Source organism: Natrix helvetica, assembly GCF_964273705.1.
Source record: "Natrix helvetica genome assembly, chromosome: 1".
Classification (NCBI taxonomy): Eukaryota; Metazoa; Chordata; class Lepidosauria; order Squamata; family Natricidae; genus Natrix; species Natrix helvetica.
Window position 1 is genome coordinate 282,215,755 of NC_138548.1, and position 24,206 is coordinate 282,239,960.

At 36.7% G+C, this 24,206-nt stretch overlaps 1 protein-coding gene across 2 annotated transcripts in view; it reads right to left on the minus strand.

Moving 5' to 3' along the window:
* Positions 1-18,436, minus strand: part of FAM13B (family with sequence similarity 13 member B) — a 72,118-nt gene extending 53,682 nt beyond the window's left edge. For both annotated transcript variants that reach the window (XM_081955674.1, XM_081955673.1), the window contains exons 1-4: positions 18,107-18,436; positions 4,817-4,983; positions 3,526-3,714; positions 1,734-1,946 (exon numbers count right to left, since the gene is read on the minus strand). In XM_081955674.1, the coding sequence (XP_081811800.1) occupies positions 1,734-1,946; positions 3,526-3,682 (370 nt within the window). In that variant the 5' untranslated portion in view covers positions 3,683-3,714; positions 4,817-4,983; positions 18,107-18,436. The remainder of the gene's footprint in view (positions 1-1,733; positions 1,947-3,525; positions 3,715-4,816; positions 4,984-18,106) is intronic.
* Positions 18,437-24,206: the final 5,770 nt, after the last annotated feature.

Below are 24,206 nucleotides of genomic sequence, written 5' to 3' on the forward strand. Positions count from 1 at the left end.
TAAGTTAAAAAAAAACTTTTCAGTAATTGAATATTTTTCACCTAATTTTCTGTCCCTGATTTTAGCAATCTTTCCTATCATCCCTAGTTTTTTGTATAATTATTTGTTAGTTTTATGTTATCTTTATCTTTGTCAGATGGATTTAAATTATCTAAACAGATATGTATACGAAATGTATTTTAATACGTAATAAAAATTTCCATTCTCTCCCAAGTATTGCAGTCATTTTATACTAGAAATTAACATCTGAAGCTGTTACTACTTCTATAGTTTGTTATATTTTAATATTTTAATTCTGTATCAATAGCTTTTCCATCTTGCCTGCAGAAAACATAACTGCATTCTATATATTCGTATTAACCAAAACACCAGGAGGAGAACACACAGATACCAAGTTATTACGTTATTCATTTATTTTGTAAAATATGTATCACAAGCATATCAGATTGGCTTTGAAAAAGGTATTATTAGACTGAAAACAAAACAGTGGATAAAAATATCTATATTTAAATATAGTATATGCAGCAATCAAGAGCTATATTCCGATTCTGTTTATTTATAATGGTTCAGAGAACTCATGCACATTGCTCAGTTGTTCAAGTTTAGCTCTTTATCAGACCTTTGTTATGCAGGTCTGTGTCAATCTTTTTAAGAAGCTGCTTCAATGCCTTTTCCCAGTTATCTGAACACACAAATATATGCACAGATTCTGTCAGAATCGTTGCTAAAACAAATGCTCAGAGGACCTAGAAAGAGGCTTGAAATGAGTGCATCAAACCTTTAACAGATAGTTGCCCTTGACATTTCTGAACAGCAAGTTCACATTTGCTTGCCTTGCCAAGCATTCCTGCAATTTTCAAACCTATATCTATCTACCTACCAAGATATGACGGTCACCTCTAAATCTATTTTGATTATCAATATTAATAAAAATATAGCTTATTTAGCAATCGATTGCCACTCAATAGAAGAAACTGAAACATATAGATGCATGCACTCAGAATATGTTTATTAATTCTAAAAAAGAGTTTAAGAATGTTTTTAAAAGTTTCTAAAGAAATATGAAATATCAATTGAGGGTATCTTTCAAAATGTTTTCAAAATATCTAAACTTTCAAAATATCTAAATTTATTTGTGGTTCCATGTGTTGAAATGTTCACATAATTTATAGTTAAACCACAAGAAATTAAGGAAGGATATTTTGACACATATGGACTTCACTCAGTCCATCCAACACATATTCTTTGAAAGGTCAACTGACCAGCTTGTATGTTATATTGTTTACAAATTTCTGAGAAGGTATCACATAAAAATAGGTATATTGGGATTTATTAAAGACAATTTCATTTTCTTTTTAGTTTTTCAGATATAGAGATAGGGCCAAAACCTATCTCTATATATCCAGTGGATATCAATTTAACAGAGCTCCAAACTAAATAAACCCCAATCATCAATAACATAGTGTGCATTTATGTCTGTGAGGAGGTAGGTAGGTATTACAATATAATCGTAATAAATGTTCTGTTTACATAATTATTATTAAATGGGTCTAAAAGTGGGAGAAGTGCTATTCTCACTACATACAGCTTTTATTTTTATCAATATCAAAGCAAGGTTCCCAGTGATCTTGATACACATTTGGAATATTACAGAGGAAAATGTTTCAGGCATTTTAAATTTCTAAATTATTTCTGAGCAGTTTTTTTCATATATATTGAAGTCATTCCAATACCTTGAGGCAGTTGTATTAAATGCATATGAAGAGTGCCAGGGATAACTGGTTCTGGAAGTGCTTGAAGAAAATATCTAAGAAGACTAATAGCAGAAGGTACATCTGCTTCTTTAACCAGGTCCACATCTTCTCCATTATCATATCTTTGCCGAAGCCACTCCACTGTTTCTGCATTCCCATTGACTTGAAAAAGTCCTTCTTGCTCTAGACCTCCTTCAAATAGAATGAAAAACCAATATTCCCTTTAAAATGAAAATATATTCATTTCTTACCTATGAATGTCACGAAAACAAGCAAAAAAGAGGACCTAGCCAACCTTGCTACCCAAAGAAACATTTACAAACATCAACAAAAATATTGGAGCAGTGTGGAAAAACATTTATCATTTAACGATGAAACCCACAAAATTTCCAATTTCAAGTTCATGGAATCTTTGAATGGAAAATAGGCTAAAGACTGATTAGAAGTTGTGAAATGGAACATTACATGCTGAAAAGAGCTTGTTTCTTGCTTGGAATACAGGTAGCCTTAGATTTAAGGCTATAATTGAACCAGGAATCATGGTTGCAAGTCATGGCAGTCATTAAGAGGGTTATTGCATGACTATGTCTGATTTTATGACTTTTGCGGCATTCAAGCACAATCGTTAAGTGAATACTGGGGTCTTTAAGCAAACATTGAAGTTGTTAAATGAGTCTGTTTTTCCCAATGGGTTTTTTTTTTTGCTGGAAACATGAAGTAAATGCTGAAAACTGGCAAAAAAAAAAAAAAACCATCCAAAATTGCATTTAAAAGACCATGAGACGCTGCAAATGGATATAAATGTGTGCCGGTTGCTAACGTCCAAGATGCAGTCACATGACCACAGGCTGCGTGTTTATGTGGATATAAGCATCAGAAGTTAAAAAACAGGTTATAAGTAGTTCTGGGGAAGTTTATCATAACTTCCAACAGTCACTAACAAACCAGTCAATAAGCGAGGACTACCTGTACTGTTAATATGTCAACTAACACTTGTTTTGTGCTCAAAATAGGATGCTTAGGGCATTTATTGAAGTTTCACACCTAAAGTAGTTCAAAACCTTTCAAACATTTTACACACATGTAAAAATAAGATGTACTAATAGTTTCTCCCATTAGATTTTATTTGTGCACTGGAACTTTCTCTTGCTCTTTCCTCAAAGTTCACTTTAGAGTGTCCTCAACCCACAAGAGCAGATTTAGTGAGTATATAAAGTGATGGGAGAAGAATTTGTTCCATTGCATGTAATCCTCAATTTACAACCATTCATTTAACTATCTTTTGAAAGTATGTCAGAAAAAATGACTTACGATCTCTGCACTCAAATGTATGACCATCGAACCATCCCCGTGATCATGTGATCACAATTCAGGCACCTAGCAACCAGTTTGGCATTATGATCAATTACAATGTCCTGTGATCACGTGATCACAATTTGTAAATTTTGTTCCTAATTTCCAGCAAAATAGTAACTGCAGTGATTCACTTAACAACCACTGGAAAAACTGTCATAAAATCAATTCTGACTTGACTTATGACCATAACAACTTAACATGGAAATTCCAATCCCAATTATAGTCATAAGTCAAGGGCTACCTGTACAAATATTTCTTAGATTATAGGAGTGGTACAGAAGACAGGAGGATGGCATTCATTGTCATAAAGCACAGGAGAGAACTGTATTCATAACTTCCCAAGAAGAATATGTGAAAGGTATTTATGTTTCTAAGTTTTAATTTTATCATTAAAGCACAGAACAAAAATACATACCATGTTCCTCAATATAGTCCACGACATGGCGGACTATGAACGGAACTTCACTGCCTGGTTGCCCTTCTTGTTGCAGTTCATCAAGTGGAATTCCAAATATTTTATTAGTAAGAACAGAGTTGCAATTACTCAAAGAAGGGGAGGAGCTCTTCCTCATATCTTTATGCAGCCCAATGTCAAAGTGTCTTTCTGAAAATAAATTAGTTGTAGACTTAACTTCTTCAATGTAATGCACTGCTTCCCCAGATATTTATTACCTGAAAAGGGATTAGAACTGCCTCTAGTAATAAACACCATCACAAAATGATGATTTCATTAGATGCTGGCTGCCAGGCAAATTTACCCTAGAAGCTAGGTAAACCAGAATGAATACCAAAATTTGGTTAGCTATTTCATTTCCTGGATAAGGCTTAACTTGTTTCCAGTTTAGTTTTTTTTCCATTAAAAATTACTCTCATTTTTGATCAGCCTGCTACTATCACTGTAGCATGCTGATAAATCTTTCGCCACGTGAAAGATTTCTCCAAACTTTAGGAGAGATATTTCAGAGAAAAAAGGGAACTGCAATAATACTTTTATTCAACCCCATTTGTCTTGTAATTTCGGGATTTAAGCCAAATGCATCTCTATTGCTCTAAATACTTAAAGGTGAGAATGCAATTTTAAAATACAGCTGCCTAATATTCTGAAACAAACCACTTTTCACAAACTTCAAGCACATTATAAACTGATAGACTGATTGTTTATAATTTTTATCACATACTGTTTAATAGAACAGATGATGACCATATACAGCACTTTCACTGCTTATATGAAACCCACAAAATACTTCTGGGTGGGTTTTGAACTATCTCTAAAAGTTATTAAAAAATCAGAATGTACAATTCTGGGCATCAATTATCAAACAGTTTAGGTCTATGCCTTTTGAATGGTACAAAGAACTACTTTCGACAAATTTCAGCCTTTTACAAACGTTTATTGGCATTTTAAAAGATAAGGAAGAAAACTGGATTTTCATAAGGATAATTACAATAAGTAAATACGTAGTATCTTAAATACAAAAAAGCTAAATTTGAATGGATAGTGTATGGACTTTACAATTTGAGAAATGGGGGTGGGGAGCCTTAAATATGAAAATATGCACAGACTGCCCAGAATTGCAGATCAGAGTGTATCTACCACACTTCTGAAGAATGCTCTCCATTATGTTCCATTTTTATAAAGCAATACCTTTGAAATCAATATAACTTAAGAATATCTTGGGAAAATAATAATAGTTGAGAACACCTACCTCACAGCACTTAAACACCTATGTTCACAAAATATTTTCTATGCCAGCTACCTTTACTGACGAAGCATTCTTTTGTCATTTATGGTTGCTTAAGGTTATGGCAGAAGATCAGCCTGTAGTTCCTCATTGAAGATGGGCAGAACTTGATCAGTATCTCAGCTATTAATCTGCAAAACACACAAAAGCACTTGAGTACTTGATATCTTAACAACGTAGTCACAATACACATTACTGTACTAAAAAATGAAACTAAATTCCGTAGCATGTAATACATTTCCCATTTGTAAAAGTTTGACATTCAAACAACTTGCTCTAAAACCAAATGCCTTCTCTGTAGTTTAGGGCATTTGTTTGGGGCTTAATAAAAATGTTCCAATGCTGTTTCAGTCATGCTAGAAATGTTTCAACCTTAAGAATTGTGGTTCAGTCTTAAAATGAAGGCATTTCACATTCATATTTTTCCAGGAAGATCCACATAACATCAGAACACTTCCTGTAAGGTTATAGCAATTAATTTGCTCTCAGAATGCAATGCTTCATGTTCAAAACCAACAAGTAGCAGACATTTTGCACTCCATTGTATGGTCCAAACCAAATGCAATCCAATTATTCTCAAAGTGAATATTATATACAAAAGAAGAATGTATGACTCTAAAACACATGTTTCCTCCTTAGAAATTATGCATTGTTATAAATAGGATTAGTTACTGAGCCAGAATGGAGCAACATTCTGTATGGTAGTCTACCAAAATACAGAAACATTTATCATGAGTTAGAGCAGGGGTGTCAAACTCAAGGCCCACAGATCGCATTGGGCCCGCAGGATGCTTTTATCTGGCCGGCTGGGCCGGCCTGGAAATAGCAAAGGATCGCCCCGCAGTGCCTCTGCTGCCAAAACTGGGGTGCGGGGAGGGCATGTGTGGCCCCCTGCACCCAATTTTTGGCCTGGACTGCTTCCTGCAGCACCCTGCTAGCGGAAACAGGGTGTGGGGGAGGGGCATAGGCGCCCCCCCCACACCCCGTTTTAGCTAGCAGGGTGCTTCAGGACGCATCCATCCCATCTGCTGTCTGTTCTGTCTCCCCCCAGCCAGCCAGCCCATGGAGGACAACTACAATGCTGATCCGGACCTTGAAGAAATCCAGTTTGACACCCCTGAGTTAGAGGAATAAAAACAATTGTCCATTAAATGATTATATATTACCTACTGTACAGTAACTGAAAAATAAAATATGTATGTATGTATGTATGTATGTATGTATGTATGTATGTATGTATGTGTGTGTTCTAAAATAACTGCTTGTAATTTACCAAATACTCATTGGCACTTTTCTGCAGGTAGCTGCACTGGCCATTAAAGAGACATAGTAAATCACAATCTGGGAAAAAGTTTTGCCTCCATTTTTCACACAATGGCCTTCACGCATTAAGAAAGCTTAAGCCTGATTTCACAAAACAAAAGAGCCCCTCTGTAATGAATTAATTAAAATGCAATGATAGCTAGTCAATTAACATGGATAACCATTTCCTAAACTGAATTACTATACTCAATTATTTAGAGTACAGGTAACCCTTGATTTATAACCATTATTAATTGTCCATTTGAAGTTACAACAGCACTGAAAAAAATGACTTATGACCGTTGCAGCATCCCCATGATCATGTGATCAACATTCAAACACTTGGCAACTGGCTCATATTTATGACAGTTGCAGCATCCTGAGGTCATTGATCACCTTTTATGACTTTCTGACATGCAAAGTCAATGGGGAAGCCAGATTCACTTAACCCTATTACTAACTTAACAATTGCAGTGATTCACTTAACAACTGTGACAAGAGATCATAAACTGGGGCAAAGCCCCTTTAACAACTGCCTCACTTAGCTAGAAAAAATTTGGGCTCAATTGTAATTTGTAAGTTGAGGACCACCTGCAGATCACCAACCAATACCTATTCAGAAAGTTTCTACATCGTGCAAAAGAAACACTAATAAACTACAGTGATATCACTAAAACAGTCACATAGCTCACTTATGGTATAGAGAAAAAACATGTTTTGAAAAAAAAAAGTACATGTTCATTAGCAGTTCTTCTAGATTCCATCTTAATTCAGTTTAAATTACCTATTTAAAAAGTCATGGAATATGTACTATTTCTCACAATTCCTAGAGGGCAAGCTATAGTCTTTTGCAACAACTGCAATAAAGAGAAATAAGCAAGTATTCTTGTGCAAAATTCTAAACCATTAAAGTTACTCCAATAAATTACTTTTAGCTTCCTATGGAAAGTAATCACCACCACCTAGATAACAATATGCTGATTTTATCACATTAACAATACTAATTTTATGCCACCAGGTCCTATTTTTGCTTCCTTTCCCCACAGGGAAACCACTGTCTTGATGATTCTTATCTTTGTAGATACAGGCACATCATGGCACTTGAAAATTTTGTTCAAGGCCTTCAATGCTACCCTACCAAATTCAAGTTTTCAAAGTATTTCTTAATTGCTGGTTCCGTTACTGTTCATTGTTGATCCTAAAAGGCAGAAGTTACCCATCACTTCAGCATTTTCTTTGCAAATTCTATGCTGGTTGCTGTACTTGCTACAATTCTTTTGGCCTTTTTTATATTTAATATAGTCTCATTTTTTCCAGTCTGCTCTTTCACTTTCATTACTAAAGATTACAGAGTATTTGCATTTTCAGCTGAGTATCAGTACAACCCAAGTGATAGATGTTTCTACCTCCAATTGTAAAACTCATCTGCCTCCAATCCATACCCTCTCAATATATACTGAACACACAGATTTAACAAGAGAGGGGAGGCTGGTCTGTTCTACCATGTTCCACCACATGGACCATAACTTCCTATCCTGTATATAAATTTTGCACAAGAACACGATGTTCTTGGATACCAATTTTCCTGAGCACATTCCATACCTAGACATGGCCCACTATATCATTATACAAGGCCTTTATACAATCAACCAATCATATTTGATTTCTGTCACTTTTTGGCCCCTTCAGTTATCCAGCATGCATCAGCAACTTTCAGGCACAAAGAACTAGGCCCACACTATGAATCCATAAAAATTACTTCTTTGTTGTTGCGATGCCTATTTATGAGAATCTAACTAGACTGGCTGAATTCTCTTAGGAATGGTCAGAAAAGGCTTCAGGGACTTTGGGAAAGTAAGGCCTGTCCCATTTTCTGCTGTGATGGGATTCTAATCTTGGCCCCTTCTTCAAACCTCCCTCCACTCTAGCTGGAGATTCCATAATAGCAACAATGTCTCATGTTCCTCTGCTTTTTATAAAGCCTAATCTAATCTGCGTTGAATGATCCTAAGCATTATTTTGTTAGCATGGGAAATTATTGTATTACTGGATATTATATGACAAATCTCCTTTCTTTGATATTAGTATATAAATGAATCTCTTTCAATTTTATTGGCCACTTTGTCTTCTCCAGGTTTGCTGGTTAAAACCTTTACTAATTCTTCTGTTGTATGCCATACTTTCATTTATTCATTTGTTTGTTTGTATTCTGCCATATTATTTTTACAAATAACTCAAGATGAGGCACATACGCAACACACCTTCCTCCTATTTTTCCCAAACAATCATCCCATGACATCGGTTGAAGAAATGGATGTTCTTCTTGAAAAGGTTGGCATAAATTCAAATTATACTGCAGCAATTAATTGGTTTCCTTCTTCCACTGATTTGGAATGTGCATATAAAGACGTCAGGATCTTTTCCACAGTCAGCCAATGGCAACTTCTTCGCTATTATAACTAGAATAGAATAAGAGTTGGAAGGGACTTTGGAAGTCTTCTAGTCCAACCCCACTTGGCAGGAAACCCTACACCACTTCAAACAAATGGTATCCAACATCTTCTTAAAAACGTCCAGCGTTGGAGCATTTATAACTTCTGGAGACAAGTTTAACTTAATTTAAGGCTTAACTGCTCTGTCAGGAAATTTCTCCTTAGTTCTAAGTTGCTTCTCTCCTTGATTAGTTTCCACCCATTCCTTTTTGTTCTACCCTCAGGTGCTTTGGAGAATAGCTTGAATCCCTCTTCTTTGTGGTAGTCCCTGAGATATTGGAACATTGCTATCATGTCTCCCCTAGTCCTTCTTTTCCTTAAACTAGACATACCCAGTTCCTGCAACCGTTCTTCATGTTTTAGCCTGCAGTCCCCTAATCATCTTTGTTGCTCTTCTCTGCACTCTTTCTAGAGTCTCCACATCTTTTCTACATCGTGGTGACCCAAACTGAATGCAGTATTCCAAGTGTGGCCTTGCCAAGGCATTATAAAGTGGTATTAACACTTCACGTGATCTTGATTCTTATCCTCTGTTTATGCAGCCCAGAACTGTGTTGGCTTTTTTGGCAGCTGCTGCACACTGCTGGCTCATATTTAAATGGTTGTCCACTGGGATTCCCAGATCCCTCTCACAAGTACACAAGTACCACTATTGAGCAAGGTACCACATATACTGTACCTGTGCATTTTGTTTTTCTTGCCTAAATGTATCCCCTTGTCCAAATCATTGATGAAGATTTTGAAGAGTACTGGGCCTAAAACAGAGCCTTGGGGTACTCCACTGTATACTTCCTTCCATGTAGATGCAGTTCCACTGAGGACTACACGTTGTGTGTCTTAGTCAGCAAGTTACGAATCCATCTGGTGGTGATGCTGTCTAACCCACATTTTTCAACTTTTATCTAGTAGTAGGTTATATTCTACTTTATCAAATGCCTTACTGAAGTCCAAGTACATTATATTGACAGCATTCCTCTGGTCCACTAATTTTGTCACTTTGTCAAAGAATGCAATAAGATTAATTTGACAAACCCATGTTGACTTTTGGTTATTACTTTGTTTACTTCTAGGTGTTCACTGATTCGTTGCTTGATTATCTTTTCCAGAATCTTCCCTGGTATTGACGTCAGGCTGATAGATCTGTAGTTTCCTAGATCTATTTTTTCCCTTTTTTGAAGATGGGAACCACATCAGCTCTTTTGCAGTGTCCTCTGAAACTGAATTCTTCCATCTCCTTGTGCAACTAATGAAGCAAATTTTATTTCTGTGTACTTCATCAAGTGATGTCCATGAATTCAGGGATTGTTTGGTTGAAGACTACATTCCAGTCCAACAAGTTTTCCTTCTTAATATTTCCAACTTTTCATAATAAATTATGGAAATCTAGTGAAAACAAAATTAATTGCAACCACAAGCCCACTTTAAGTTGTAATTAGCATTTTTACTATGAGCCTTTTAGTCATTTCTGAAAATACAAAGCAATTACAAAATTGTAGCCAAGAAGTGCAACATTCTTTCCTTCCACTAATGTATTTCTAAATATTCATCCATTACAAAATGGTCACTTTTAAGTTCATTTTAAAAGCTATCCCTATAAAAAAATAATCAGCCTTATTCCAATCACACTTATTGTACAGGCTGAAAAAAGTTGGAGTAATTTGTCTTAGATCAATCATTAAGAGCACCAGTACGATACTATGATTAAAATGTTGGACTGTGACTCAGAGACTCAAATTCAACTTCCAACTATGGAAACTGGAGAATTACCCTCTGCCCAATAAACTTTATTAAGTTATCATTGGGGTGGGGTGGGGGACAAAGGAAGGAATAAGAGACTGTATAAAACTCCTGAAGGAAAAGAAATATAAATTTAAGAAATAAAAAAGCAAGCAGCAAATAATAGATAAAAATTCAAAATTTAAGTATAGCAAAATAGGGAAAGCATGTAGGCTTCTGTAATTCCTTCCAATTCTTTTACCAGAAGTGTAAAAGTAGTGCTATTAGAGGTATACTTTCTTCTGTGTAATAAAGGTAATAGATTGCCTGTGTGTTTTAGTCCCCTCCTCCTCTTGTTTATGGGTGTACTTGTCTATATGCACATACTGGGATTTACAAGGCAGTAAATGTACTGTATATTATTCTCTGGGGTTTATGACCAGAGTGAAAAAGATAGGGAAGTTGAAAATGAAAGAATGGCAACATATGAGCAGCTACCTAGCTGAATTCTCTATAAGGATATATAGTTTATTTTTCTCTACCACCACCAACCCCCAATTTTGAACTTACTTTTCTTTTGCCGCCCACTCACCCATATCTGATTGGATCCAGTTCCTATATTGGGCTTGAAAAAAAATGAAAAAGCCAAGTCTTCTTTCATATACTTGACCTTGTTATTTCATGGACATATCCGTGGGTGTTGATATTACAATAATGCAGAGATAGTCTAACATTGCCTTTGCATTGTATTTTTTTAAACTTCCAGTATAATTTCCTGCTACTCTCTCATCTACTGAGTTTTTCAAGATCTGGCACAAGCCATTAGATACTGTACTATTTAAAAGTTGGGCTGAAATTCTAAAATATGTAACAAGTAGAAATATAAAATCAAATTGCTTAGTGGCAAGTACAACATAACAAAAAGCTTTAACAAACGATAGTATTTTTTTAAAAAAAATAAAAGATTGCTTTGGATGGAAGGTTAATGATTAAGAGGAAGATGAAGTAGCTCAAACTTCCTTTAAAAATTATATTTAAATAATAAAATAATTACAGATAATCAAAATTCCAGCAGGCAGAGTTACCAATAATACAATCTAAAACCTGCAGTTTTAGCTTTTATTCTATTGCATCCAAACATACATTTTAAAGATGAGTACTTCAGATGGTAAAATATTATTGAACACAGCATGATTTAAGGCAAATGGAATGGAATTCCTTTTATTCTAAAATTCTTATATTTTTTCATGTGGAAAAATGATATGAAATGTAATTGTTAAGGTTTCTATTATTATCATTCCTATACAACACTCTAAAATTCTCCTAGAATGTTGTCATTTCATTTTCAAACCAAATCACTTAATCACATTTATGTTTAATTTCATATTCAGTGAGAAGCTCCATTTTTATCCTTTTACCCACAATACCAATCTGCATTTTTTCCTATCTTAGTAGTAGTTCCTTGCCTGTTTTATTGTATCTGCAGTTTTCCCTCTATGTACATATATATTATACACACTTACATGCATACATATACACACATTGTATATACTTTATATATGTATGTATATGTACACATACACACAATATATACTCCTACATTTTTGCAGGAATCAATCTCTTTTGTTTTGTTTTTCTTACTCACAGCTCCTTCCAATACAATGTGGTATAATGGTTAAGGGATTAGACCAGCCCTACACAATTCTTAGCAGGGAAAGGGCCAGACTGAAACTGTGGACTATTATGGAAATCTTGGCCTGGTTATCAGTTATCTGGTGGCTAGGAGCACCACGCAGCACTGGAGCTGGTATAGCTCCTGAGAGTTAGAAACATTGGAGGTCCTTGTAGCACGTCTTTTAGTTACAAAAACCAGGGCAGCAGAAGCAGATCATTCATGGCAACAGCAATATTTGGTACCAATGGATTATTTTTTGAAAAACATTGCATCATCACATAAGGCCTCTTGACATACAGTATACAGCCCGTGTATTGTGTAGGTGTGGATTAGGCTACGAATGAAGACATCAAACTTCAATTCCAGCTTCAGCTATGACAGCTGGGTGACTTTGATCACTCTTCTCAGGTAAAGCTTCCTCATAGGGGAAAAAAAAACAGAGAAGGGAAAACTAGTACACTACTTTGGACTACTAAAGCATTAGGGCTAGGAAAGCAGAGATAAAAGTCCACCAAATGAATAAATAAATCATTCCACCAAGCATTTTTCATACTTCCTTTGATATAGCACCATGTACTTCTATGGCATTCTGTGGATTCACTCTATTCCAATCTGTTTCCACATCTTAATCCTGAGCATCACATTAAATTTATTCTATTGGAAAATTAATCTATCCCTTATTATGTTTTTATGCACAATCTATACTTGCTTGTCCTGCAGTTGTTCTACTTCCTTTAATCTCCACCAAATATTTACCATTATCATACATTCCTGCATCAGTGAATGACTCATTTACATTTTCCTAATTGCTGTGTTTTATTCTCTTTCATTTATTCATAGCAAGTTAACTCTTTCCTCTGGATGTATTTAGAACTCCAATATTTAGCATATTGGCTTTTTCTCCAAATTAATCCCTGGTTCTTTCATTATCATCATTCAATCGAGGATTACATGTAACTATCATCATCTTATAAATTTCTACATTCATGTGCACACACAATTAATAGAAATTTATATTTTATGCCATTCATTTTAGCTTCTTTATAACTAAATACACACCTTCATTTCATATATGTGTACAGTAACTCCACACTATAAGATTAAACTACCTTCTTTTTTATTACAAACACACAATATAATTATTTTCCTTGTTAATTCATGCTGTTTGCCATTTAGTTTTTTGCATTTCAAGTTGAAATCTATATTTTATGGTTGTCTTTAGATGATCCCAGAAATAGGATACTATCATAGGGTTGCTCTGAGGCTTTTATATATGTAATATTCATCAGTGATAGAGAATAGATGAATACTAACTTTCCAACCTAAGCCACAACCATGTCACATGCAACATTTCGTACTAATGATTATAACAGCCAATTTTGGCAGAGCCAGAGTCTAGTTTGATTATGCTATTCTATGCACACTAGAATTAGAGACAATCACTACTGTTTCCTAATATCACAAACTTGGGGATAATATTAAGCAGGTATAATATAAGGATACATTCCATGACAATGACAGTGAATGATATTAGTCTGAACTGTTTCCTTATCTCATGTTTTTAAACTTTTTGGTACATTCTTCTTCTCTCTCCTCTGCTCAACATTCTCTACTATGAAATAGCATGGTGCCATTGGATTACATGCCTGACATTACAAATAGACTCGTCACTTAATGACCATTTGAAGTTAACACGGCCTGGTACGGCTGTAAAATATTTTATCAACCCTCATGATCACGGAAGATAGCCCAAAAAACTATGGAGCTATCTAAATAGAATCTGGACAAGCCATGCCAGAACTAAGACAAAGCACTTTAAGTGGGGAATGGCTGTGATTGTTTCACCGGAATAAACTATAACACATATAGTTCAAGAATGTCTCCTCAGGAAATTTCAAGGCAACTGGAATGATCTCACTGCAGCCACACCAGAAGAAGTTAGATAGTTAGCTTCCTTAGATATTGAATTATAACATATTCTATGGCTTCATATTATGGTGATTTTATTATGGTTTTACCTTGACATATTATTATATATATATTATAGCATTGGCCACTTATCTTACATGTTTGCTGATGCTCTAAACTAAATTTGTAAATCAGTGATTGTATGATCTCTGTAGATGTCATATACTAAATAAATCCTCATGATCATGTGACATTTCAGACGCTTGGCAAATTGTCCACATTTACAATCTGTTGCAGCATCCATGGTCACATGATCACAATTTGTAACATTTTTGCCATTTTTTTCTTAATGATAGTACTGATTTCCTTTATATAGTTGCAAAAACAATTATAAAATCAAATCAGGACATAACAGTCCCAACTTGCAACCAAAATTCTGGGCACAATTGTGGTTGAAAATCAAGACCTATCTGTAACAACTTTTCTTCTTCTATCATGAAAAATAGTAATTCAATGACTGAAAGTCTCATTAGGCCATATTCAACATTTTCAGAGGCTATGTCTAGCTGTCAAACTGCACATTTCTGATGTAAAGTACAGAGGAATATAAAGAAAACAAGGAAAAAAAGTAAGTGGACAAAATTGATGTGGGGAATAAGATTTCAAGAAAAAATTCTGAACCCTGTTCTGAAGTGTATGATGAAAAGCTTCATATTACTTCCTCCTGTGATTTTCCCCAGCAGCAACAACCATTTGAGGTTAGCTGGATTGGGAGTATATCACTGACTTAAAATCACTCAGCTGATTTTCATCCTTAAGACGACACTAGAACTCATAGTCTCCTGGTTTTTAGCTGGGTGCCTTAACTGCCAAATCAGACTGGCTCTCTTATACATGCCACTACACACACATGTGCACAAGATTTTATGCTTGCTATTTCTTACTCCTTTTTTGTATTTTGCATCACAATGTTTACTCTGTGAGAAAGTCACGAGGGTTTCCAAGAGCTCTGTTTCCACCACAAGGCTCACCTATTCTGGTTGTGCTTCCAGGCAATGTGTAGCAGAATAGCAGCTCTTTTCTCACTTGCTCCATCCTTCCTTCAGCATTGCTATTCTACTTCACCTGCCTTGTCCAAGCAACAAAGTTTAATGGACGACTGGGGCAAGGCAGCAGCCCAGCACTATTTGAGCCCTGATTTGTTGTTATAAACAGTTAAGAAGCAATCAGTCCCTCCTCCATTGACTAAAAGATATGAATCAAACATATAAAGTATCACTGAAGATGAAGGCATGTACACTAGAACAATAATGTCACTAACTGTCCCCCTAAGAAAACAAGCACATTTACATTTTAATATAATATATTGCTCAATGACTCATCTAATTTCAGTAGCATACAAATCTAAGTTATTGTTTGTAACCCACCCAGAGTTGCCTTATCAGTAAGATAGGTGGCGTATAAATTTAATAAGTAAATAAGTTTTTAGAAAAACATGCCATATCTTTCCACTCTTAACCTAGTTTGTTTGATAGCTTTTAAAAAATACAAAACAGATTTTATTCCCTATGTATATTACAAAACATACTGCAGCGGAAGACATTGCCCAATTCTTAAAACAAATAACTATCAGAAAATAATATAATTCAGGAACATTAGTCAGTATGTCTTACATAACTCATAGTAACATGAGACATCTGATACTATTTGCTTCCCCACAGTTTTTACTAATTTTGCAGTGTAATTCTATACAAGTCTACCTCAAAATAAACTCTACTGAGTTTGATGGTGTTTACTCCAATGATTTACATTACAATAAATAGCCTATTTTGTATTACATTATTTTACTTCAGAATGGTAATTATCAACTCTTATCTTTAGAAAATAAATATGTCTATCTTAAGAGTAACAATAATGTTATGTACTGTTTATTCTTCAGACTATGAACAATCAATAAACATAGCAGAGCCTCCATAATTGTGGCAACAGTAAAGTTTGTTACCATTTCTTTAAAATGTTGCATGCAAAATACACAAATGAAGATGGAGCCAGTAGGAAACTGTTAATACAAATTCCATCACCCACATGCTTTTTAATGCAAGCCAAAAGCAAAAAAAAACCCAAAATTCTTGCCTACTGTATTTTTTACTTGACTCTATTCTGAACTAACTGGCTTTTGAAGCTTCTTTTTTTCGTCCTAAAGTATTGCCCCATGCTATATTTTTCTTGGCAGTTGTCATGTTACTTTTTAAAAGTATGCTTGTATTGCTTTTTCATTTAAACTCAGTTTATTTTTAAGGAAAAAATAACAAAGCTCACAATATTAAACCTATCCAATTTATTTTTATAACCCATTTTAAAAATTTCTTAATAATTAGTAATAATAAAGTGTCACACTATAATAAAAAGCTTGAGTTCATGTGTTACATATAGGAAAAAAATACCCATCCAGCAAAAAGAGAAGAAAGAAGAACCTCTTGTAGAATTTTGGGTAAGCACAAGCAGTCCCCACTTCATGTGGCAGACAAGACTGCAGCAGGTACATGGTGTTATGCCAGTGGCTACTGCAGGAAACATTTCAAGGGCAGATGGCATTCTTGCATTTTTAAACATCCATGAACATGCACTTGGGAGCATGCCCAATATAATTCACATTAACTGATATCAGCATTATTCATTTTTAAAAAATGTTTAACGTTGAATTCAGAGAAACAGTGTTACTTAAAATAGCTGCAATAACAGCCTCTGTGCCCATTGCTCCTAGTATTTCTGAGGTTTGTTCTTAATAATTGGGGTGAAAAAGCAGAATTATGTAATGAAAACAGCAATGGCTATTGTATTTCTATTTTCTGCTTGAGGCTGAGAAAGTACAAGCACCATGTGCTATGCTGCTGTACATCCCCATTATTTCCAGTTACCGCTCATGACATCTTACATCCCACACCCCTCTACTTTGTGATATGTTTTCCTAATGGGGCAGAGAATATAGACCTTCGCTCATCTATACACTTCCTGAATCATGTCATTGCTTTAAACATCAGAGTAAAAGACCACCAAACTCAATGATAGCATGATAGTTATCAGACCAAATTATCATTGCTCAGTAAAGAATAAATTAAGAACTCAGCCTAAGTTTTCTTCGGTAGATATCACATTTAACAATCTTGGAAAACCAGCTTCCAATCACCATTTGCCTACTATACGGATCATCACAGAAACTTATGAGAGGATCTATTATATTCAAACCAAGATACCTAGAACATGCCATAACACTTTCCTGCAGATAATGATCAGTAATAGCAAAACATGAATGCTATTGCAGTCCTCCTTGATTAATGCTTGATAAGTTATCTTGGAACATGAAGAATCATTAAAAAAAAACATTATCTACACTGGACTTAACTGATCCTTTCGAATTAATATCTCTTCCAACAGTGCTGATGTAACATTCAACTTGACTTCAATTAGTCATCACAGGTCTATTTTGTCCTGAGAGAATTTTTCTGCGCTGCACCTGCTCTCTGTTTATAACACCTGATCCTGAATTACAGAAGTTAATCTGTAAGGAGTCAGATAAGACATAGTAATAAATGTTTTGCGATAATATGGGAAATACCATTATGGGATCCTAGTTCCAGAGAGAGAGAGAGAAAGGCGGAAGATGGAATTAACCTCTATCCCGTTTCCACCATTAGCAACCACATAACTGGAATGCCAAGAATCACATTCTCCACCACTTTTGTGATTTACTTTCTGTTAACCACAGATGTCCCCCAAAATGTTTCTGTTATTCTAGCCAGTCCATGGCAACAGGAAGCCTTAAAGAAGGGCTGATCTTGTAATGACCGTTCTCCTCCCGGGGAAGATCTCAGTAGTGATGGCTCCAACTTCGACCAAAGTCTCTAAATCGCCATCGCGATCCCACAGCAGAGCCGCCCCACCTGCTTCCACGGGGGAAGGCTGCCTGCCGAAACGGGCTTTCCGATCCCGAATTTGAGCAGCGAGCCTCCGAAGAAGAGCCAGAGAGCGCAACCGCCCCTTCCCCGCATCCCCTTTTTTTCCTATTCTGCCCTCATCGTTTCAGCTCCCTCCGCCTTCCCTCCCCCCCACCAGTCGCTGCTGCTGCTGCTGTGCCGCGCATGCGTGCCTCAATTCCCTCACCGTTGCCGGGTGATTCTCCCCTCGGCCCTCAGTTTCAGCAGCAGGTTTCTCCGGCTTTTTCCGTTCGAGGGCCCGGCTTGACTAGGTGCCGCTCGGATCTTCAGGGCTGGTCCTCGAGCGGCGTCAGCCGAGGGTAACAAGCGTGAAGCTGCCGTCCCGGTCCCGGCCCCGCCCCTGGAGGCCAAATAAATGCACGGTCCCTGGCGCGCGACCGAGAAACCCTCGCTCCCCGTAGCGCGAACTTCCCCGCTGACGGACTCGTCAACGGTAGTTAGCAAAATAGCAGCGAGCCACAGCCGCCGCCTGGAGAAGGAAGTGACGCGTGAGCCTGATTGGCAGGGAACGCCAAAGCGCTCACGATCCCTTCTTTCCCGCCCCTTTGGATAGGAAGTGACGTTTTTTCTCACCCCCCCCTTCCCCACCCCTCCCCCCTCAGTGAGAATCATAAAGGAGAGCCGTGTATGTAAATGACGGCTCGGGCGGGGCGCGGGTGGGTGTGGTCAAGGGAGGCGGAGGCGCCGAGGGCGGGGCGTGGAGGGGCTGCTGCGCTTTGGGGAGCCTTTCCTGCATTGGCCGCCTTTAGTTGACATCCCAAGGGTGGGGGTGGGGAGACAATGGATGGTCTTGCTTGTTGGCAGTGATGAAGGAAGTGGCAGCTGCTGAATTTCTGAGCTGTAACTGACGTTAGAAGAGTAGGGGAAACCAGTTCTTCTCATCACCTTTATACTTTCCGATCATTAATCCAGACTACCGTAATTATTTTACTCTGATTCCCTCTCTGCAGTTGCCGAAGGAAACAAACACACACAAAAAACCTACCATCTTTTTGAATTGTGATTATGTGCTGTCAAGTTGGTGCTGGGCTCCCATTTTTTTGCCCATGAGAACCTGTCCCTAACCTGGTCTTTCTAATGGTGCACTCATCACCATTGCAATCAAATCCATCGACTTTGCTGTGGTGGCCCTCTTTCCTTCCACTTTTCCCCTACAGCATTTTCATATCCAGTTTGCTAGCAATTTAAGGTTGAATTCAGAAAAACTGTGTTACTTAAAATAGCTGCAGTAGCAGCCTCTGTAGGTTTGTCTTCAGCAGTTTTGATTTATTTCTACACTGCTTCGCTATCCAGAAGCATCTGGAGTGACTTTATAACGAAGTCAGGAGCATCTTAAGTATTTGTAACACAAAGCCACTCCATTCTCTTGCTGTTTTATGTCGGTTAAAAAATGACCAATTGATTACAGCATATATACACACACACACACACAAAAAGCCTTGTGACATCATAGTAAAACATGCTGAAAAGGGGTTTCATGATATTTCTAACTAGGGCTCAAAAAATAATACTGTCTGAATTCTGGAGAACTGCTGTCATAATAAACAAAAGTGAAGAAGATGGGCCTCTAGGTTGTTATGGCATAACTCTGCTCTTTTTACTTCTGGCCCATCTCCGTCCATAGGCAAACCTTGACCTAGAAAATTGTGTGCTGGCATTTCTATGTGGTCAGGCAGCAAAAGATTTCATCCACTAGGAATAACTTAATTCTAATCAGTCCAGCCAAGCTTTCTGTTAAATTTCATTGTTATTTAGAGAATATTTCATTGCTTTGATGTTGAAATAAATATTGGTATGTGATCATTCAATACAATACAACTTTACAATTTTTTTTTCAAATCTGAGGAAAACTTTAAAAAAAACATTTGCATATTAATTACAACTTTGAAACTAGGAACAGGCCTACTATTGATAAATTATATTTTAGTGTCATCAAGCAGTGCCGGTTAAAATGGAAGATGAGTTCATGGCTTGATTCAGCAGAGAGACGTACAGTAAGAAAAGAAAGTGCAAGATGGTTTATTGTTCAGCTCAATTACTTGAATGTGTATATAATTGAAATCCATCAATTATTTATTTACTTATTTATTTATTAAATCTACATGCCATCCCCTCACTATCCAGAGTTTGTGACGATTTTAACAGTTCTGATGCATTGGCATTTGGTTAATTTGTGAGTCTACCGCTCCTCTGCAGATTTTTACTGAGTGAATAAGTTACAGTCCAATATAAGTCAAATGTGTCTATGAACCAGGAGAGCTTATACTTAATCTGCTTGCTGGGTTTATGTACTTCCTTTCTGCTGAGGCATCCTGGCCATTTGTAACTTAATTAGTGCTATGCATTCAAAAGTGTGTTAGCACAAGCAGAAGTCTAAGGACGAGAACGGCCACATCCTTTAGAAGGCTGACAGAGCTGTTTCGAAGGCTGCTCCCAGCTGAATGCACATCTCTGCACAGACAGCACATTCTGCCACAAAGGGCAGCTTTGTGGGCAGGCGCAGAGAGTCGAGAACAGCCTGCTTAAAGCCTTCAAAAGACACAGCAGCTTTAATGCTGTGAGGATAGTAACGTGCTCACAGGCTTTGCAAAGCTCTCCCTTTGCTTTGTAAAATAAAACTGCAAAATTGTCACATGCTTTAGCAGTTTTCAGAGCCGGATGGCATGGCCTTTCTGACCTAGGATGCTTTTTCACTTCCACTGAGCACACAATCTTCTGACACATAAAGATAATTGTTGAGAGGGAATTTCAAGAGAACTTGCTCTGTTGCAATGAAAGCAACAGAGATTTCTAGCAACGGTTAATTTTGCTATTGACATTGGCTGTACTTCCTCTATTTCAGGTTGTTCTTTTTTTTTGACATTACAGTTTCACTATCCACCAACTATGAATGTTTGCGTGTGTACCTAACTCAGGATAAATTAACCTGGATATGACTGAAATATTCAGTTCTCTAGAATCCTACATGACGTTTTAAAAAATTGGTATGTTTCATGTGTGTTGACTAGGGAATGCTTGCCCAAATAATGCCCTAACGAATATACCCATTAAACAAATTATAAATACTAAAGGTTTGCATGAGAGTGTATAAACTGATTTCAGAAAAGCTTGGTGTATCCATTAATTGTGTACCTAATTAAGCCTTACTACTAGGAAATTCCAAGGCTGTGGGCAACATTGGGAGATGTATGTATGTATGTATGTATGTATGTATGTATGTATGTATGTATGTATGTATGTATACCGGTAATCCAGGAGTGAAATCAACTTACCTTCACTAGCAGTTCGCAAATGTGAGTGTGCACACACTTGCGGCGCTCACGTGCGGCAACTCCATGCATCTGCAGGACCTACAGCGCATGCGTAGAGTGTCAAAAATGGGATGTGATGACATCTGGATGGGTGGGCGGAGGCCTCCTGCTGCCCCTACCGGTTTGGCCGAACAGGATAGAACTGGCTGAATTGCACCATTGAGGTAATCCCCAGGTTACGACCGTTCCTTTAGCGAGTGTTCAAAGTTACGTGATAAGCGCCCTCTAGTGTTTATGAACAAAGCCCGAAACTACTAATCTTGCAGCACCATGGCAGTTGTTCGCCCTTATGAACAATCACAGAAGCTCGGCAACATTCCTCCTGCTTGTTGCCGACAAAATGGAGCTTCTGAGGGGCGGACCTGACTATACATTGCTATGATGTCACCAGTAAGATACTCCTTACCTAACATGATCTTAAATTTTAGCAATAAGAGATGAGAAAGTTGCAAGCTCCACAAAATAATACCCATGCGATTAGCAGTTAGGAAGATTTGTTATTTAATTAACAAAGCTGTTCTGGAATCGTTTTGGCTCAAGAGGAAAATAAAATGAGAGTCTAAATAACTAGTCATGCCGTATAATCTTAATTTTAAATTGTCCATTAATCTCACAAAACCATAACTTTGGGTTGTTGTTTCTTAATCTGACATGTCTTACTCTGCTTCTGTCTCTAAAATATTTGATTGTTTCATTCTTTTAGGCTTCTTGACCACTGGTAGCTAAAGTTCAAATGCAATAAGTATGTGGTGCTAATCATGTCCCTCTTTGCACAGCCTTTAAAAAGTGCACCTTGGATAGGCTGGATGAGCTGAGGGTGGGGTAGCCTTTGGTGCACCTTGAAGAGGACTGGCAGAGATAAACAGCCACCTGCATGAGGGTTTCCGCAGCAAGACAAAGGCGCTACAGTTTTAATTCCAGCAAATCCTGATTTCTAGTGGCAAGACCAGGAACTGAAGGACAGAGGTCAGCAACATGGAGCAAACAGGAGCCACGTGCTGCCTCTTCGACACACTCGTGATTCATTGTCTTCGTGGCTGGGAACTTATTTCTGTTTCCAAGTTGAGATATTTATCCTGGCAATAAAGCAGAACAAATGACACAGAGGGAATAAGAGCCTTCCTTGCAAGATAATCACCTTGTTCTGTTTTCTTAGGCTTCATGCAAAAATCTGAAACGATCTGACATTTCTAGCACACGGCTGTATCCAGCAGATACAAAGACCTTTTATGCGCCATAGGAATTGAGCAATACACAATCCCTGTATTAATTTATTCTGAATTCTAAACTCTTGAGTTTTCACTTACTAAGAATAGAACACATACGACTGTGGTTCAAATGTGTGTTGCTCCAAAGTAACTCTAATATGAATATAAACCATTTCGATTAGCTTATTGACTTAACGTGATTGCTTTGATAAGGCAAAATGCTTGCTTTACTTAAGGCCTCATTGTTTGGTTTCAAAGACCAGTCTCCTACTTTTTCCTTGAAGAAAACTGTAATTCTTTGTTACTTTAACACATACCATCTACACAGTATAACACCTATAAAAAGAATACTTCCTTATTATTCACCTTCTGATTACATTAGAGGTTGTAAACATCATGGAGCAAATATAGTCAAGACAATTGAGCACAATATTCTGCAGGACCACTGAATTTTTTTTAAAAAAAATCTTTATTGTAAGTTTGTAATTCTGTTTTTTAACCGAACAGATCAAAATGTATTAGCCTACAGTAGATTTAAAATATGTTACATCTTCAGAACACTATCCTCCTAAAATAAGTTGATGATTACTCGTTTCGAGACATAACATCTCTAGACTGAAAACATATCCCTCTTTGCTGTCATCTAGTGGTCATATGGATTTCTGCAGTCCAAGTATTCTTGTTTCTGCAAGCTGACACTTTTCTCTACTGATTTTCAGTTACTACAAACAATGGGAATTTCAGGCCATTTGTTATACACCAACTCTGACAAAGATGGGAAAGCTTAAAGGCACTTATGTACTTACGAAGAAAATATGTATTCATATTTTTATGCATTGCTTTGTTTAGATGGAATCATGAAACCTGAAATACATAAATTAAAAAGTTGTTTCCCAGGATAAGAAATCTTATCCAGCCATTAGTTGATTTTCAAAATACTTTCCAAAAACCACATGGCTAAATATAGAAGCTAATTCAGAGGGTTAAAGGGTGACAAAAAATCAGTTCATTACAAAAATAAGGACCAGGCGGAAACTATCTCCTCCATCCCAAACCAAAACAGTTTTCTGTTTCCTGTCAACCATCTCATATTTAATACAAGTTGCTAAATATCAGTGCATGAAAATGCAGTTCTCTAAGGATGCATTTGTGGAGTTAACGAGGTGTTTTAAAGACAGCAAACTACACAAATTGAAAATTCCCTGATGCTGCTGTATTAGATACAAAATGGATAATGAACTTACTGATATCTAATTATAATTAATTAATTAATTAATTAATTAATTAATTAATTAATTATAATAATCAGATACTGGGGGGAAATACCATTTTGGAATACCTTACACATTTGAAATATCTCTATATCTGATTTCTTAACCACTTCATCAAACTAGCTCTCACTAAAATTTATACATTGTTTTAATTTAATCTGTACATCCCATCTTATAAGGTTCTATTCAGAAATGCTATAAACTCAATCCAACATAAGAATAGCTTTGCTGGAATACATCAGCAAATGCGTTATTCTGGTCATAAGCAAAAGGTCAACCTTTTTTTTTCATAAGCAGAAGATGCAGACATGTCTTCCTTGTCATTGTCCCCCTGCCACAGGTTTTCAAAGCCGTGATGCCCATTACACAGAAGGAACCCTAAGTCAAAACCAATAGCTTTTGACAGACCTGCCATATTTTTTTTTTGCAATTTTTAAGGTCATTTAAGTTTCTTCATGCTTTGTAGTAGAGATTCC